Source organism: Harpegnathos saltator, unplaced genomic scaffold, assembly GCF_003227715.2.
Source record: "Harpegnathos saltator strain DR-91 unplaced genomic scaffold, Hsal_v8.6 scaffold54, whole genome shotgun sequence".
Classification (NCBI taxonomy): Eukaryota; Metazoa; Arthropoda; class Insecta; order Hymenoptera; family Formicidae; genus Harpegnathos; species Harpegnathos saltator.
This window is the reverse complement of record NW_020230360.1, coordinates 1,493,905-1,510,344: the sequence shown is the minus strand read 5'-3', so window position 1 is coordinate 1,510,344 and position 16,440 is coordinate 1,493,905. Positions and strand designations below refer to the sequence as shown.

At 44.8% G+C, this 16,440-nt stretch overlaps 1 protein-coding gene across 5 annotated transcripts in view; it reads left to right on the top strand.

The window, feature by feature from the left end:
* The window catches only part of DIP2 (disco-interacting protein 2), an 80,421-nt gene extending 65,597 nt beyond the window's left edge, over positions 1–14,824 (top strand). For 4 of the 5 annotated variants that reach the window (XM_019843803.2, XM_025303385.1, XM_025303387.1 and 1 more), the window contains 8 exons: positions 202–632; positions 774–1,005; positions 2,660–2,790; positions 2,919–3,305; positions 5,758–6,093; positions 7,195–7,491; positions 8,179–8,735; positions 10,007–14,824. In XM_019843803.2, the coding sequence (XP_019699362.1) occupies positions 202–632; positions 774–1,005; positions 2,660–2,790; positions 2,919–3,305; positions 5,758–6,093; positions 7,195–7,491; positions 8,179–8,735; positions 10,007–10,259 (2,624 nt within the window). In that variant the 3' untranslated portion in view covers positions 10,260–14,824. The remainder of the gene's footprint in view (positions 1–201; positions 633–773; positions 1,006–2,659; positions 2,791–2,918; positions 3,306–5,757; positions 6,094–7,194; positions 7,492–8,178; positions 8,736–10,006) is intronic. The other variant, XM_025303386.1, reaches the window with a different exon arrangement.
* Positions 14,825–16,440: the final 1,616 nt, after the last annotated feature.

The following is a 16,440-nucleotide window of genomic DNA, read 5'->3' as shown; positions in this document are numbered from 1 at the left end:
TTTTTTCTGTGGAGGAGAATATTTACTTTCATGTTTTATAATAGTTTTCGAACGTTCTGATTTCAAACTTGAGGTTGTTGCAAAATTCAAAATGGTGGATCAAAAATGGCGGACCTGAAAGTAGTAAATCTTACCTCGAGTCAGACTCGGGTCTAACCATAAGCCGATTAATGAAACGATCTGTTCTTATACTTTTTGCAGGTATAGTAGTTGTCATCAAGATGGAGGGCCAGCCGTTCATCTGCAAGACGGACGAAGTCGGGGAAATTTGCGTGCACAGTGCGGCGACCGGCAGCCAATATTGGGGCCTGCAAGGGCTCACCAACAACACCTTTAAAGTATCGCCATTGCAGGCCGACAGTACACCCCTCGGCGACGTGGAGTACACGCGCTCTGGCTTGCTGGGCTTCCTCGGTCCCGGAGGACTCGTCTTCGTCTGCGGTTCGCGCGACGGTCTGATGACGGTGACTGGTAGGAAACACAACGCTGACGACATCATCGCCACTGTGCTGGCGGTCGAGCCGATGAAGTTCATCTACCGCGGCAGAATCGCCGTTTTTAGTGTGAGGGTTCTCAGAGACGAGAGGATATGCGTCGTCGCCGAGCAACGACCGGATTGTAGCGAGGAAGAGGTACGTTTTGGAATTAAATATTGTCGTCTTGTCTCACAGAGAGAGGGTCGCAATTTTTCTTCCAGTACTTCCTTGGTATGAATGTGCGACTGTGACAAATCGTTCGACGTATATCCTGAGAAAAGTTCTCTGTTCGCGCAGAGCTTCCAGTGGATGTCCCGAGTGCTGCAAGCGGTCGACTCGATTCACGCGGTAGGAATATACTGTCTCGCCCTGGTACCACCTAACTACCTGCCCAAGACGCCGCTGGGCGGTATTCATCTGTCGGAGACAAAACGTCGCTTCCTCGAAGGCGCCCTGCACCCGGCTAACGTGCTGCTCTGTCCGCACACTTGCGTCACCAACCTACCGAAACCGCGCGAAGTGCATTCAGGTAACTGAAGCAAAGTTCACTGATGGGTATCGCGTCGATATCTATTGGGATGACTGACAGGTATCGACGCAAACCTAAGTAACGAGAATCGTGCAAACGCCAGCAAGTATATGCGGTAGAGAATCTTTAATATAAGCGATATAATTAGTGATTAAAAATATGCAGCAATCCATAAGATTTCTCCTAACGTTTGGCACCAACATTGTATTCAACTTATATGTGGAATAACTATATGGTAATTAGCTGATCATGTATTTAATTAATAGTATAATTAGCTGATATATTTGAACGATCGGGGTGATTGCAGTGAATACAATTTGGGAAGAATGAACAAATTTTCTGGATTGTGCTGCGTACGAACTGTCGGAAGAGGCAGTGGTAGTAGTAGTGAAGAAACGGAGGAAAAGAATGAGTGAGGGAGTGAAAGCGAGTGAGAATGAAAGAGATAGGGGAAGGAGTAGCGGAAAAAGCGCTGGTAATCACAAATTACGCTCTCTTTAGAATCCTTATTAGCACCAAGGAACTTGAATGTCCATGCATCTGTACGAAATTGTTGATAGGCTTCAGACTTGTCTAGCGTTATGTTTACCCATCCGGCGTGTCTCAAAAAAAAGAAAAGTTTAAAATTCGTAACGGTAGGATTTAGACTGTGCGCATCGTATGCGTTTCCTTATAATAATAATTCGTTATTTCGATGAAGCATTCGCGAGGTATCGCGAATATACACATCTCTTCACGTCAATCAGGTACTTTGAGTAAATTTTACTTTTGAGACACCAGAAATGGAGCAAAGCTGTAACGTCGTGTCACAATTTCTCGAGAGGTGTTGAGACTGAAAAATAGGATTCGTCTGATTCGTGAGGATGAGACACAACGTTACCGCATGCTCGGGATTGTATTAACAAGTCCCTCCCACGTTTAATTACGCTTAGCATGTTACACCGTTTGGTTGTCCCTCTTTCTTTTGGCTGAGTCCCGAGCATCCCGTAGTACTTTACGCAAACATCGTTGATTTTAGCAATCAGCAAGAGGTTCTGCTTTTCACTTTTAGCCGTTCTCGTTTTGCCGGGTAAGACACGCAGCTTCGTAGCTTGTCGCAGAGCTCGATGCTTTTCTCTATGATTTCTCTTGTCTGCCTTACGTTAGCGTTTTGACGCAACGTGCAGCCACTCTGGGATCTGTGGACTGTAGCGGTATTGTATAATTCGCAAGTCCAGTTATCGTTCGGGAATTCAAGCATCCGTGGATCCAAAGATTCGCGTCAGCGCGAAAGGCCCGTGAATTCAAGGATTTGAGGGCGGCGAGGAGAGTGTCACGGACTCCCGATGACTCGCACAATCCGAAAAGATCCACGTGTCGTGGCTTGGGATTCTTGAAATCCAGGGCGCCAGAAAATCGTAGACCGTACTGACGTATCTGTCTAAGGATTCCCGGAACCTCGGACCTCGATATGATCACGACGAGCCCACGCTTTCCAAACATGTGTGTAAGAAAGCGCCGTTGATGGAACGCTTGTATTGTCGGCTCCGTCTGGCGAACCAGATTGCTCTAGCTTTGATTTTCCGGCCTCAGTCAGGGGAGAGTGTGTGAGCTACTCATTATTGGGTTGAGTGTTTGTGTTGGTTTACTAACGGAGTGGTGCGGGGGCGTGTAGCGGGGGATTCTGTTGCAGACGTTGGCCCGGCGAGTGTTATGGTGGGGAACATCGTCCAGGGTAACAGACTGGCCTCGGCGCAGGGACGAGACATGGGTGTCCTGGACGAGGACAGCGACAATGCCAAAAAGGTTCGTGACAGTCCGACAAGACTTGTCGTTTTATGAAAAGTCACCTTTTCTCTCCGTCCACGTTGACTCGTGTTAAAAGAAGGAAGCAGGATCTCGTCGTAGCGCTTCATCGTTCAACTGTGTTTTAGTACCAGTTTATCTCTGAAATCCTACGGTGGCGCGCCGTCAGCACCTCGGACCATGTGATATTTACGTCGTTGAACGCGAAAGGGGCCGTGGCCACCTCGTTGTCCTGCTCGCAATTGCACAAGAAGGCCGAGAGGATCGGCAATCTGCTCCTCGATCGTGGGAGAGTCAATACAGGGGACCATGTGGCTCTCATCTTCCCACCCGGCACCGATCTGATATGCGCATTTTACGGCTGTTTATATGTCGGCGCTGTGCCAGTGACCATCAGGCCGCCTCATCCGCAAAATCTGCAGACGACTTTGCCGACCGTTCGCATGATCGTGGACGTCAGCAAGTCCGTTCTCGTGCTGACCAATCAGAACATCTTGAAGCTGTTGAAAACGAAGGTATAATCGAGGACGATTGATTTATCACTCAGCTAAGGTGAATGTTCCGAATGGCAGCACACGTGTTAAACTAAGTATATAAAGCTGGTTTTGCCGGAAAAAACTGGAATATTTCAATTTTCGATAAAACTTTAGAATAAGGCCTTTTCCGAATTTTGATATTTATTTGCTACTCTCATGGTAAAAATCTTTGTTGTGACTCCGACAGTGATAATCAATTGAGGGAGCCCGAAAAATGGGTTACCCACTTATTTCTTGAACAATTTTTTTGGTAAATATTCAGAAGTACTATTATACCAAAAACTACGTTTTCTTTTTCAGTAATTTACAAAACTAGCTGTAAAAAAACATGTATACAAAGTTTTACATATATATTAAGGGGGAGGGGACTAAAATCTTTATAGGAAAAAACTTTATTCCATATATTTAAAATTTTAAATATCGATTTTATATTGATTAAATACCGTTCGCAGTTGTTACTCGAATCTTTTGCCTTACTAAACAGATGAGTCTACGATATACTAAAAATGGATACTGATGAAAATAGATAAAAGATTAGCAAGATCCCTACGCAAGGTAGGATGTATCATAAATTACAAGCAAAATAAAGCAGAGCATTATTCACAATCATGCTCTGCTTTAATCAAAAGCACAAATTTATATTATAAAGTCAAAATTATAGTGGAGAATAGTTTATGTCTTTGGTTTATTAAAGTTCATTGAGTTTTTTATACTTTTACTCAATAGTTTAAATTGGATGCATTTTTCCTTCAGAGTTTTATAAGATCCGAAAAAACTAGGTCGGTAACGTTTTTTTCGGGCTTCCCCCATTGATTATCATTGTCGTAGTCACAATAAAGATTTTTGTCCAGCAAGTAGCAAAAATATATCAAAATTCGGAAAAGGCCCTATTCTAAAGTTTTACCCAATTTTCATATCTTTTTATAATTTATAGAAAGATTTCATTGGGAGTGCAAATTAGTTCGGTCCGTTTTTTGTGTTAAAAGATGTATTTATTTCAAAACAAAACGAATGAACAGATCAATTAAAGTATTTTCCATCGCTGGCTACTACTTTCTCCCATTTCTCAGGCAATTTTCGAATTCCATCTCGAAAAAATGACTCGTCTTTTGAGGCGATCCAAGTTTGGAGCCAGTTTTCGATATCTGCGAAAGAAGTGAACCGGTGATCTGCCAAATCGTGCTGCATCCTTCGGAACAACCAGTAATCAGAAGGAGCAATGTCCGAAGAATACGGCGGGTGCGGTAAAACATCCCATTTGAGCGTTCCCAAATATTTTTTTACGACTTTTGCGACATGAGGCCGAGCGTTGTCATGAAGAATGCCTTTCAACGTGTCTCGGTTTCAGTTCATAAGGCACCTAATTTCCTTGTTTTTGAATAATTCCCATGTCTCAATCATACGGAAACGGCTTGTTGAGTCACTCCCAATGATTCTGCAAGCTCCTCTTACGTTTGACTCTGAATTTCTTCGAGTAATGCCTCTAATTCTTTGTCCTCGAATCTTTTTGGCTGTCCAGAGCGAGGCTTGTCTTCGACATTGAAATCTCCATCCCTGAAACGTCGAAACCACCTACATGATATCAGTCCTACCAAAGCATTCGATGGGCCTTCCAAGCATTCGATGGGCTTCAGCTGCACTTTTCTTTCAATTAAAGCAGAAAATTAAAACCTCCCGCAAATGATGCTTGGTTAACACAAAATTCGACATTTTCAACACTGTAAAAAGCAAGGTTTTTGTATGAAACTCAAAGCGACATAAACTGAATATTATTGGCAGATGTCTAACCTCTCTGAAACCGCCAAAATCGGCAGTCACTATGAACCATTCATAACAGCCGGAGCCATCTTTTGAAAACGGACCGAACTAATTTGTACACCCAATAATTTACTTGAAATATTTTCTCAGAGATAGTTGAAGTAGTCATTTGGTAGTATGACAGTTTAGTTTTGATTTTTTCGCTGACAACTTGGCTTTGGTAAAGAAGTTAAGGGACATAACTACAATCTAGCAAATAGATATCAGAATCCATATTCTGGTATACATACAGCTACCGCTGAATATTTACCTTTCTGATTTTGAAGTGTATCAGTCACACTCGCTGTACGTCCAGAACAAAGCCCCTAATGTCGACCATCAACTTCTAAGATGTCGGCGAGCAACTGTTCAAACCATTTTGTAATCGCAACATTCCAGCATTTAATGGCTTTTAATTGTATTCCAAACTGATGTACAAACTGATAATATGTAAGATTTTTAGAGGAAGAATGCATGTTTAGGAGGAAGATGGACCTAAGATTTATGAAGGATTTATAAAACGAGTGTAATCGTTATAAATTGGGACGCTGTGTGCTAATTGGAACATTCACCTTGGTTAATGCGCACGTCGTTCATCGACTGACGTCATTGTTCTTTTCCCCTGTGTGTGCAGGAAGCGAATAACGTGGTCGACGTAAAGAGTTGGCCGATGATCCTGGATATGGACGACATGCCAAAGAAGAAGCTGCCGGTAATGTATCGAGCGCCCACCGCGGAGATGTTGGCCTACTTGGACTTCAGCGTCTCTACGACGGGCATGCTTGCCGGCATCAAGATGTCCCACGCGGCTGTCACCTCGCTGTGCCGCGCCATGAAGCTGGCGTGTGAACTTTATCCCTCCAGACACATCGCTCTCTGTCTGGATCCGTATTCAGGGCTCGGCTTCGCCTTGTGGTGTCTCAGCAGCATATACAGCGGACATCATTCCATACTGATACCACCCTCCGAGGTAAAAAATTCCTCGCAACCTTTGTTCAATACAAAGGAACCTTTATCCTTACTTTCACAAGAAGAAAATAGTGTCTTCTTTCATACAAGATGTTCTATTTTAATGGTACTCCACGATTAACATCGCAGAAAGTAGTCGGATGAAAAAATGTTTTAGATAAAAGTTGTTTGTTTTGAAAGGAAACATAAAATAGCGATATCATTTCGTTTGCAGATGGCGCCTCTTTCGAGATATTCACTAATCGTCACTTTTCTTCAATGGAAGCCCCCAATTTTCTATCACATCATCTTTTTCTATCAATTAATCTGGACAACTTTTGTCTGAAACATTTTTTTATTTGCCTGATATTTTTTGAGATATTTAAGGAAAACTTGATGACTTTTGGCTTACGATATCTCGGCAACTATTTATCGGGAGAAAAAGTGATACTAGAAACTTTTTTTATTCTATTTAGTCTCAAGAATATGCTGTTACAATAGTGTCTTGTGAAATTTCAAAATCATTAAGTTATCATCTTTTAATAGAAATGTAGGAATAAAAAATAATTTTTTTCCAATGGTGAGTTTTTATCAATAGGAAATTATTGTGTGTCTTAAATTTCTTGACGTAGAGAATCTCACTAGGCCGAGTGAAAATTCAGTCGACGCGAAATTGCCAATCGGAATCGCAAGAGTGAACGTTTAATTTAAACTTTTGGTGGATTCTTAATCTTTGCAAGAGGATATTTCGGTCGATTCGAGTGACTTTGTTTCTGTGACGGTAGCTTCTTTCATGCAGATTCTTTGTCAGTTTCATCGTGTTTTTTAACAATTAGTTGAAGTAAACTGTCAGTAGAGTTGCGAAGGAGTATATTAAATTTTTTTACAGTTTAATACTTGATATTGAATATATATATTTAGTTCGATAGTAATTTTTTCAGGTGTTAAGATATAAACAGCACGTATGAAACAGGTGGACAATAAATTAAGGCAGAATGTCGAAATCTTCCTTGGTCGCGAAATCTTCTAACAATTTTTCTTATAAAATTCTTCCCGTGTGTATGTACGTGGTCGGCTTGTTAAAGCAACTGTTTTACTATTATTTTGTCGTTATTGATATCAGGTGGAGGCCAATCCCGCGCTCTGGCTGTCCGCGGTGAGCCAGTCCAGAGTACGAGACACGTTTTGCTCGTACGGTGTAATGGAGTTGTGCACGAAGGGGCTCGGCTCGTCGGTGCATACGCTCAAAGCGCGAGGCGTCAGTCTGGCTTGCGTAAGAACGTGCGTCGTCGTCGCCGAGGAAAGGCCGCGGATAGCATTGACGACTAGCTTCAGCAAACTGTTCTCAGCCCTCGGTCTGAGCCCACGCGCCGTCTCCACCTCGTTCGGTTGCAGAGTAAACACTGCCATTTGCTTACAGGTAATAACGTTAATTGGAGCGCTCGTCGTTACATCTCGTATACGAATCTCTATTTTCAATTATGTCAGATAGAATCGCGACCGATACTAGCCGCAAGCATTTATGCATGTGACAGTAATTGACAGAATTTCGAAATCACAGAGATTTATTAAAGTGTAATTTTATAGAAATGGAAGTGAAGCGAGGCTGGAAGTTACAAAAATTGAGAAATTTATGGTAAAATGGTAGCGCTAAATGGTAAAGCTTAAGCGCGATCAATTCTGGTGGTAAATATAAATGTATCCTGGATTAATTTTATACCTTTCTTAACTTAAAATTCGAAATGTGCAAAATTATTTATAGGATAACTAATGTTAAATATGTAGATTTATATTTTTTGAGATCTTCGAAGCTTTAAATTTCTCAAGCTGCGAGACATTTTATTTGAAAGTCGAAAATATATAAATATTCGAGCACTCGAGTGATATTAATTGCACGGAATTTTTTGTACTCCTCGCGATTAGTTCTATCGAGAGAAATTGGTTCTGCATCGATAGCCCGAATCTTTGAACAGAGTTCGAAGAATGACGGAGCCTCGAGTTCAAACGTCGAAACATACCGCACGGCACAACTAATTCGAAATTTCTCATTCGAGAATTAGAATCAGAATTAGAAGTAAAAAATTCTCTAATTTGAATTTCTCGACAGGGTGCATCGAGTCCGGAGCCTTCAACGGTGTACGTGGATCTCCGTGCGTTACGCAACGACCGGGTGTCTCTGGTGGAGCGCGGCAGCCCGCACTCCCTGTGCCTGATGGAGTCGGGTAAACTGCTACCTGGCGTGAAAGTGATCATCGCGAACCCCGAGACCAAGGGTCAGTGCGGCGATTCACACCTGGGCGAGATCTGGGTACAGTCGTCGCACAACGCCAGTGGCTACTTCACGATCTACGGCGACGAGAGCGACTACGCCGATCACTTTAATGCACGGTTGGTTACCGGCAATACGAACGAGGTCTACGCGAGAACCGGCTATCTCGGCTTCCTCAGGAGAACCGAGAGCGTTCAGCAATCGGTCATCAGCGACGTACCCGGTGACACTACGTCCGCGGCCGAGGCGGACCTCGTGCCGAACGACCCGGAGCTGCACGACGCCGTATTCGTTGTCGGCGCCCTCGATGAGGCCATATTGCTGCGGGGTATGCGCTACCATCCGATAGACATCGAGAACAGCGTCATGCGGTGTCACAAGAAAATCGCGGAGTGGTAAGTTAATCCTTAAAGGCTACCATGGGTAAAATTTGCACCCCCTGCGAATTTTCTTTTGATCGTCTTGTCGAATGTTGAATTATCCGCTGCAAATAATAACTTTCCTACTTTTCATCTAATATTCAATGATAATAAAACATTTAATCGCGTTTGTTTGACTTTTTTGATTTTTAAAATAAAAAGAATATATACTGGGGTGAAATTTCATTCATGATAGCATTAACGTGATTTTCTTTGATGATAAGATTCTAAGAGTTAAATTCAAATTTGGTTGAATTTTTTCATTCAATGACATCTCACTGACGAATTCATTTCATTAACCCTTCAGGCTTGGCATATATTAAAAATTTCTGAATTCATTTGCCGTGGAACTCTTGTATGAAATAATTCTTCAGGTCGCTAGAACATGCTAGAACATGTAAAAGATTCCAAAGTCAATGATCAGCGCATGATTGCGTATGCGCATTGCTTGATTGATCATCAAGAGAGAAGCATAGTGTTTGGAACATTTTGCAAGTATAACCTAAAGTATTCTTTCATGTAGATGTCGTTTTATTTGGAAATGACACGCGTGCAGAAATTTTCAGCGTGTTATCTCTCATCTCTGACATATTATTAAAAATAAAACAATTTTGATGAACCTATGTATGTCGTTTACATTATGTTATGTATGTCGTATGTCGATAGAACGCTTTGGACTTTATTTAGTTATAATTTTGAAAAGAAAGTTATGAAATAATTTTCTCGAAAAATCAAATAATCGTCTTGATAAAAACTACTAAATCAGTTATATTTCCCTTTACATGTGCAATTTGTGTATCTTTGCAATTTTTGTACATTGTTTCCTTTTTTTAATTAATCTGCTTGCTCTTAATGATAAATGAAGAATATATTGCTGTCGATCAATCATAATCTTATGCGGCTGATGAATTTAATCTTCAGATAAAAACAACTTGACATCAATTTTCTAATGCTTCGTAACAAAATCTATTGATTCTTTCCTGCTAAAGCTAATTTTTTAAATCAAACTCTCGATACGCTATTTACATCTATCTGACATCTCTCTATTAGAAGGACTCAAAAATTTCCAAAATAAAACGCCGAAATTTCAAGATTTGTTTAAAGCGACTTGACTCATGCTTCTTCAAGGCTTCTTTCCCTCTTACTCTCAAGCGATTTGTACCTCAGAGTTAGATAGATGCGATGATTTCTCTCGTTGAACTGAAATCTCGTTGTCTCAGTGACGGAACATTTGGTTGTACTTTCAGCGCTGTATTCACATGGACCAACCTCCTAGTGGTAGTGGTAGAACTGGATGGCAGCGAGAGCGAGGCCCTCGACTTGGTGGCTCTGGTGACGAGCGCCGTGCTCGAGGAGCATCATCTTGTGGTAGGCGTGGTGGTGGTAGTGGACCCCGGTGTGGTACCCATCAATTCGCGCGGCGAGAAGCAGCGAATGCATCTGCGCGACGGCTTCCTGGCGGACCAGCTCGACCCGATCTACGTGGCGTATAATATGTGAAATGGTGCGCGCGACAAGGCCATTCCCTCCGCCCTCCGCCCTCCTACTCCCCGTCGACAGTCCTTGCACGACGTGCTGAGGCTGCAGTGGAACTCCATTCGCGAGGACGATATCGCAGCGAGTATGATGGGACGAGCGACTTCGGAGAGAGCTCGATAGGAACATTCCCTCGTCCCTCGTTTCCCTTGACTCTCGCGTACGTCTCATTGGACCCTTTCGTTTCACCTCGCTTGCGCTCATCGCGGGGTTCTTTTTCGCTTACCTTTCCCACAACAGAATCCAGCTTCTGGATTTGCCGAACGGCTCCGCGGTGCCGCGCAGGCTTGTTTCATTCTACGGCCGCGTCCAGCCTCGCACAGAGACACGCTGATTAGCTAATTATCTGGACGCGAGACTCGTTATTAGAGCGAATCATTCGAAGCGACGGGAGAGCAACGATAGTACGTCGAGAACGAACGTATATCCCGAACGAGATGGAGTTCTACTGTGTGTATCGAGGGATGTTCACGCGCTCCGACAGAGGGCGCAGCGAGTGTTGCCGCTAGCGAGAGCTCACGCATGAGCAAACCCGATACACTCATGCGCCTGAGAAGCCCCCAACTGCCAGCGAAGCCTCTTCTTTTGGAAAAATCACATTCGTGAATTAGTATCACATTACGTACGTGTATGACGCATAAACGAGGTAGAACGGTCGGCGTATAAGAAAGCCGATGACGAATCACAAGGTCGATGATAGGTCGATGATGAAATTTCGCGGCTTGCTCGCGGCTGGCTGTCCGACTCTGCGACGCATCGACCAAGCGCCTGTAGAGCACCGTAGACCCCGGCATTTGATCCTTTTGCATTTTTGCGCGGCGAAGGAAAACTCGACCGACCAACCGGCCATTCTCCGCGACAGTCACACTCGAGCGTTTGGTTTCTGCTAGCACAGGTTGGCTATTTTCTCTCTACACTGGCTTCGAAACGGCTAACCTTCTCCCGGCTTTGGATCCTTCGGCGCGCAGTGAGTGTCCAATGAGAGGACTTCGCCTCTGGGAATCGCTGGGAAACAGGTTCTCTCGTCGGACCGTCGGTTGCATCTCGAAGCGAGAGGCTCTTCAGACCGTTTTGAAACTCGGTGTATATCCGAGGACAGAAAGGCAGAAGAAAGTTTTCTACGCGAGTCTCAGGGCGCGTCAATCTTGTTCAATGGCAGGATTTCTCGCCCAAGACTCGTCAAGTGCAGCGAACTATCTTCCTGCCCGCGACTGTACGCTGAGTTTCAAATCCGGTTTGGGAGTCTCCTTTTGTTTCAGAACGCAACTCTGATGGTCCAATGAGAGAACTTGTTCGTGGAAAATCGCCAGAGTTCGAGTTCTCTCGTTGAGCCCTTTTCCCAACGCAGTAGCGGCTGTCCAATAAGGACACCTGGGGACTTTTCAGAAACGAGTCCTTTCACTCAAGGAAGGATACTGAAGTCGTGTTGAAGCCCAGCGTAGAAGAGTACTCTCTCCGGAGAGAAAGCAAGACGCGCGACAGAGTGCTTGGCTGGACCGCGACCAGCCGCGTTATCCTGCGGCTCAGAGGATTGAAGGACGAGCGCTCTACGTTTTGTACATATGACCGTTTCCTCTCGAGCCGTGGGATCACGATGGGTGAGGAAGAAGGAGAGAGAGGGGGAGAGAGAGAGAGAGAGAGAGAGAGAGAGAGAGAGAGAGAGAGAGAGAGAGAGAGAGAGAGAGAGATCCTGTTCGCACGTGACGTCGGCGCGATGTTCTCGAAGCGACGAAGCGTGCGGAGAGTTGAACTGATTTGCGCGCGTAAGAAGGAAGAGAAACAAGGTGGCGTAGTTTCGCGTTAGTCTCGAGTCTTGCACGGCCAGTTGCGGGCGGTTCCGGATCGCGTCAGGCTGCGACACGCACACGAGTATCTCCTGCGGCTTTGCGCACATTTTGAGCTGAAGTCTCCTTATACATCGCGCACGTGTCGGCGAGTGTAATCTCCAGCGCGCGGAGTTCATCGACGGCAACAACGAAAAGTTTCGTCGCCTGCGATGGCGGCTACGACTCGCGCAGATTCACGACGGGTCCCTCGTAAGCACATTTCTACGATTCTCACCAAGTCGCCGCGGCCATGTTGACTCACGACGTCGGAAGCGGGAAAACGCGCCCCGAAAACTCTCGCAAGAGTATGATGAAGTGAGTTTCTTCTCTTTTTTCTTCATCGCGTGCTGTCGCGACTGATCCTCAGACAGTCCAGTGATTTACTTACGCGCTTATTTGCATAAATATTATATAGACTAATTAACCCTCGATGATGCATCTTAGACCTGATTGATGCGCTTCTTCTCGTGCTAAAGCGGGTCAGATATTTCAGATGAGATGAGAAGACATATTTATGAAATGACACCTGCTGTCGACTGGGCGGACCTGCGAAGTAGTCTGAACACTTTTCCGCTGCAACAATCAATGAATAACGGTCGAATGGACGAGACAGACATGACGAGAAGAGACACGACTGGAGTCTAACGGGAGATTAAATGCGAAACTTTCTGCAGAGGATCACGAGGAGAGATGAGTTGAAGAAGCAGATCGTGAAGAGGTTCTACTCACCTCGACCGTTAGAGCGAAAGGAAAGTGTCCGGACTGGTGCGCAGAAATCTGCTCGATCTGCTTGCGACACATCAGCTGGCCGTCATGTTCCGCAAAAGCGTCGCATCTCCCCGCTTCTGACGCGATCAATCGAGAGCCGCGGCGCGAAGAAGCCTTAACCGCCACTCGGAAGATTTGATTTGATCTCCGGCATTCAATTATCTCACAACCTCGTCCGCACAAATCACGTACAATTACGGGACTAGCACGAGTTTGCGGATAGGAATGGTAGAATGTATATCACGCGATATCGACTTTAGGGCTGTCGACCTTTCCTCCGAGCGTTTATCGGCGAGTCAAAAATCAGCGTCCTTCGTTGGCCTACGTTTAGAGACGTCGAGGTTAGATTAATTGAAGCGGCTTTTTAGTGAGAGAGAGAGAGAGAGAGAGAGAGAGGGGGGGGTGAAGGGGAACCGATTCGAGTTTAACGGGAGATGCTCCGTGCGTCGAATGCGTCCACGATGGGAGCGAGAAAATTTTTTCGACGAAACTTCAGTCCGACTTTAGTGTGAACGAAGGGTCCTCCTCGAGGAAGACTCGTCGACTCTGCCGTAAAGAACGAAACGCCCGAAAGTCGATCGATTGCGTTAGATTCCCCCCAGAGGAGACCTTTTTTTACTCACGGACCTTTTCTACGGATGTGTACAATTGTTGATAGATCTTTAATTTTATATTCTTATTTTAATGTAACGACCACATACGGCGTATATGGCGTATCGTTGCGACTACACTGCGAGACTCTGCGATTGTAATGACCACACGTGTATCCGTCATGCGCCGAGCGATTGGCAGCGAGCCAGGACGAGTTGGCCGGCGTCTTTGTCGCGTGATTACCGCGAAGAGTGCGCTCTTCGACGATGTTCCCGTAGATTACCGCGAGCGTCTGCCTCATGACATTCCGCGTTGTTTAGCTTGCGTGCGAGAGAGAGAGAGAGAGAGAGAGAGAGAGAGAGAGAGAGAGAGAGAGAGAGAGAATAATCCGAAGCCGGCTCGTCGCCGCGGATTGAAGAGCAAAAGGAAGCGAGACGGAAAGAGAACGAAACCGTCGGAGTCATCATCGCGACTCCATAGCGGAGCGCAGAAGTTCGTCGGCTGCTTTCTTTCCTTACAGCGGGCATGCGAATAGCAAAAGTAGAGAGGCGAGTGACCGAGGAGGGAGGAGGCGGAGAGCGCGGAGGACTTCCCCGCCTGGGCGAGAAAGATCGCTGAACGAACTTCGGCGGCTTCGACGCGGCGACGACGACGACTTGGTCAGTGCAATACACGCGTGGCGCCTGGTGTGATTCGCAATCGCACGCGGCGTGTGACGACGAATTATCGTAACCGGAGCCTTGACAGATTTGTAAATACGTAACGGCGAGAAAAGGAGGCGAAGCTCCCGGCGTCTTTCCTCCCACGCGCTGCAACCCCAAGCTTCACGACCCGTCCGACCACTTTCCCTCTTGCGAGGTCGTTCGTTTACGTGTCCCTCTGTCTCTTTCTCTACCTCCTCCTTCTTCTCCTTCTCTTGTTCTCGGTCTTCTTCTTCTTGGCCGCGTTTTCTTATTAAGCTATCGTGCCATGTCACTTGTTCACCTTCACTTCACCGCACTTCCCGCGTGTTGTGGATAGGAGTAGCCGGAGATGAGTTCGCGCAGGCTTGGTTGCACCGATAATCCCAGTTCGTCGAGTGCCATCACACTTGACCGCGCCGTGTCTCTCTTTATGTCTGTCTGTCTATCTGTCTGTCTGTTCGTCTCATTTCTCTTTGAGAAATCGCGACTGCTCGTCTAGCTGAGTATCACTGTTAGGTTTGTAATGTAAACGCAGGGAAGGGATGATGTAAGTTATTCACACGGTTATTTATTGTCACACAATTAATTATTTAATTACATCTGATCTCATCTTTCGCTCTCTCTCTCTTTCTCTCCCCTCTCTCTCTCTCCCTCTCTCTCTCTCTCTCTCTCCCTCTCTCTCTCTCTCTCTCTCTCTCTCTCTCTCTCTCTCTCTTTTTCTCTCTTCGCTGCAACCACGGGCTTTCGGTGCACATAATAACGCATGCCCCTCGTCAGTGACGAATTGTTTGACGAGTCTCTTAAGATTGACAACTGGCAGCACATAGTCTATCGGTGCACACAAGTTGGTGCAGTTGGCCGTTGAGCGACGGCAGGGCGTTGTCGAAGTTGAGCGAAATGTTGCGGGAGGAAAGCAGACCGTAAACTTCGTTCTCTCATTCCGCTCCTTTTCTTTTCTTCTTATTGAACACGACGGTCCCCCGGCGCTTCCGCGGTCCCCCCGGTGGTTCTGAATTTCGGGGCGAGCTCTCGCAGCAAGCGTCCCCTCGTATCCTTCCCCGTGCGTGAAAGGAGAAGAGAGCACAAACCTCCCCCGAGGAAAGCAGGAATGTGCAATGACACGATGATGATTTTACGTCGACGCACGACAGGCGGTTGTTGTAATTGTCGATTGTGGCGACAGGTCATTAGGCGGATCGTCCGAAGGTGTCCAAGGACACTTTGACCCCTCGAGGCCCTCGATCCCACGAAATCGTATGCGGTCACAGCGATCCCGAGCCACCAACCCCGTCGCGCGCGCGTAATGGATTCTATGATAATAAATATTTTATAAGAACTTTGCAAGTACGTACTTGAAAACTATAAATCGTGGACGAACGAAGAGGGGAGGCAGCTGACTAGGCTACCGACGGAGACTCAGAGCGAGAGGAACTTGAGCTTTATCAGGATAGAGAATGATTTTATACAACGAAAAACGGACAAGAAAATTAATAGCTCTCAAACATTTTGCTTCCTTTAATTTTATTATAATAATTTATTTATTTAGTAAAACAGCAACGTTAATATACTGGAATGTTCGAGATTCTTTAGACACTTCCGACGGTTCAAGGAGAAGATCGTAAAATGAATTCCCGACCGCTTCGTGTAGGCTACAACTTGCAATAGCAGAAGATAAGAAAATATTTTTTTTATAAGAAAATCAAGATCGTCTGGAATTTGTTTAATGGTATTATGCATTTTTTTTACACAGTGTATCACATTTAGTGCGATAGTGCGTTGAATTCGACTTGTGCAAAAAAGTGCACGGTGCCGTTTAAAAAATTCAAGATACTTCTTCTTTACTTCCTTAGGAACAAATTTTTTTTTCAAATTTCTTTTTATTGCGAGTTGTAGCCCACATGTGAACCAGTTGAAAATTTATATTGCAACCTTTTTTTTTAAATCGTCGGAAGTATCTAAAAAATCGTTACGCTATATATGATAGGCTACTTATTATACAGGGTGTATAAAAAGGCGAAATATCTCGAAAACTAAGCATTTAAAAGAAAAAATTTCAGACAAAAGTTGTATGGTTTCAAGCGAGACATAAAACAACTATATCATTTTATTGCAGGTGGCGCCACATTCGAGATATCATCTCGCATTTCTTAAATGGAAATCCGAATCTCTTATCACTTTTTTTTACCAATTAATTTGAATAACCTTTGTCTGAAATATTTTTTTATTTGCCAAATATTTTTTGAGATATTTAAGGTAAAGATATTTAAGGTAACTTGA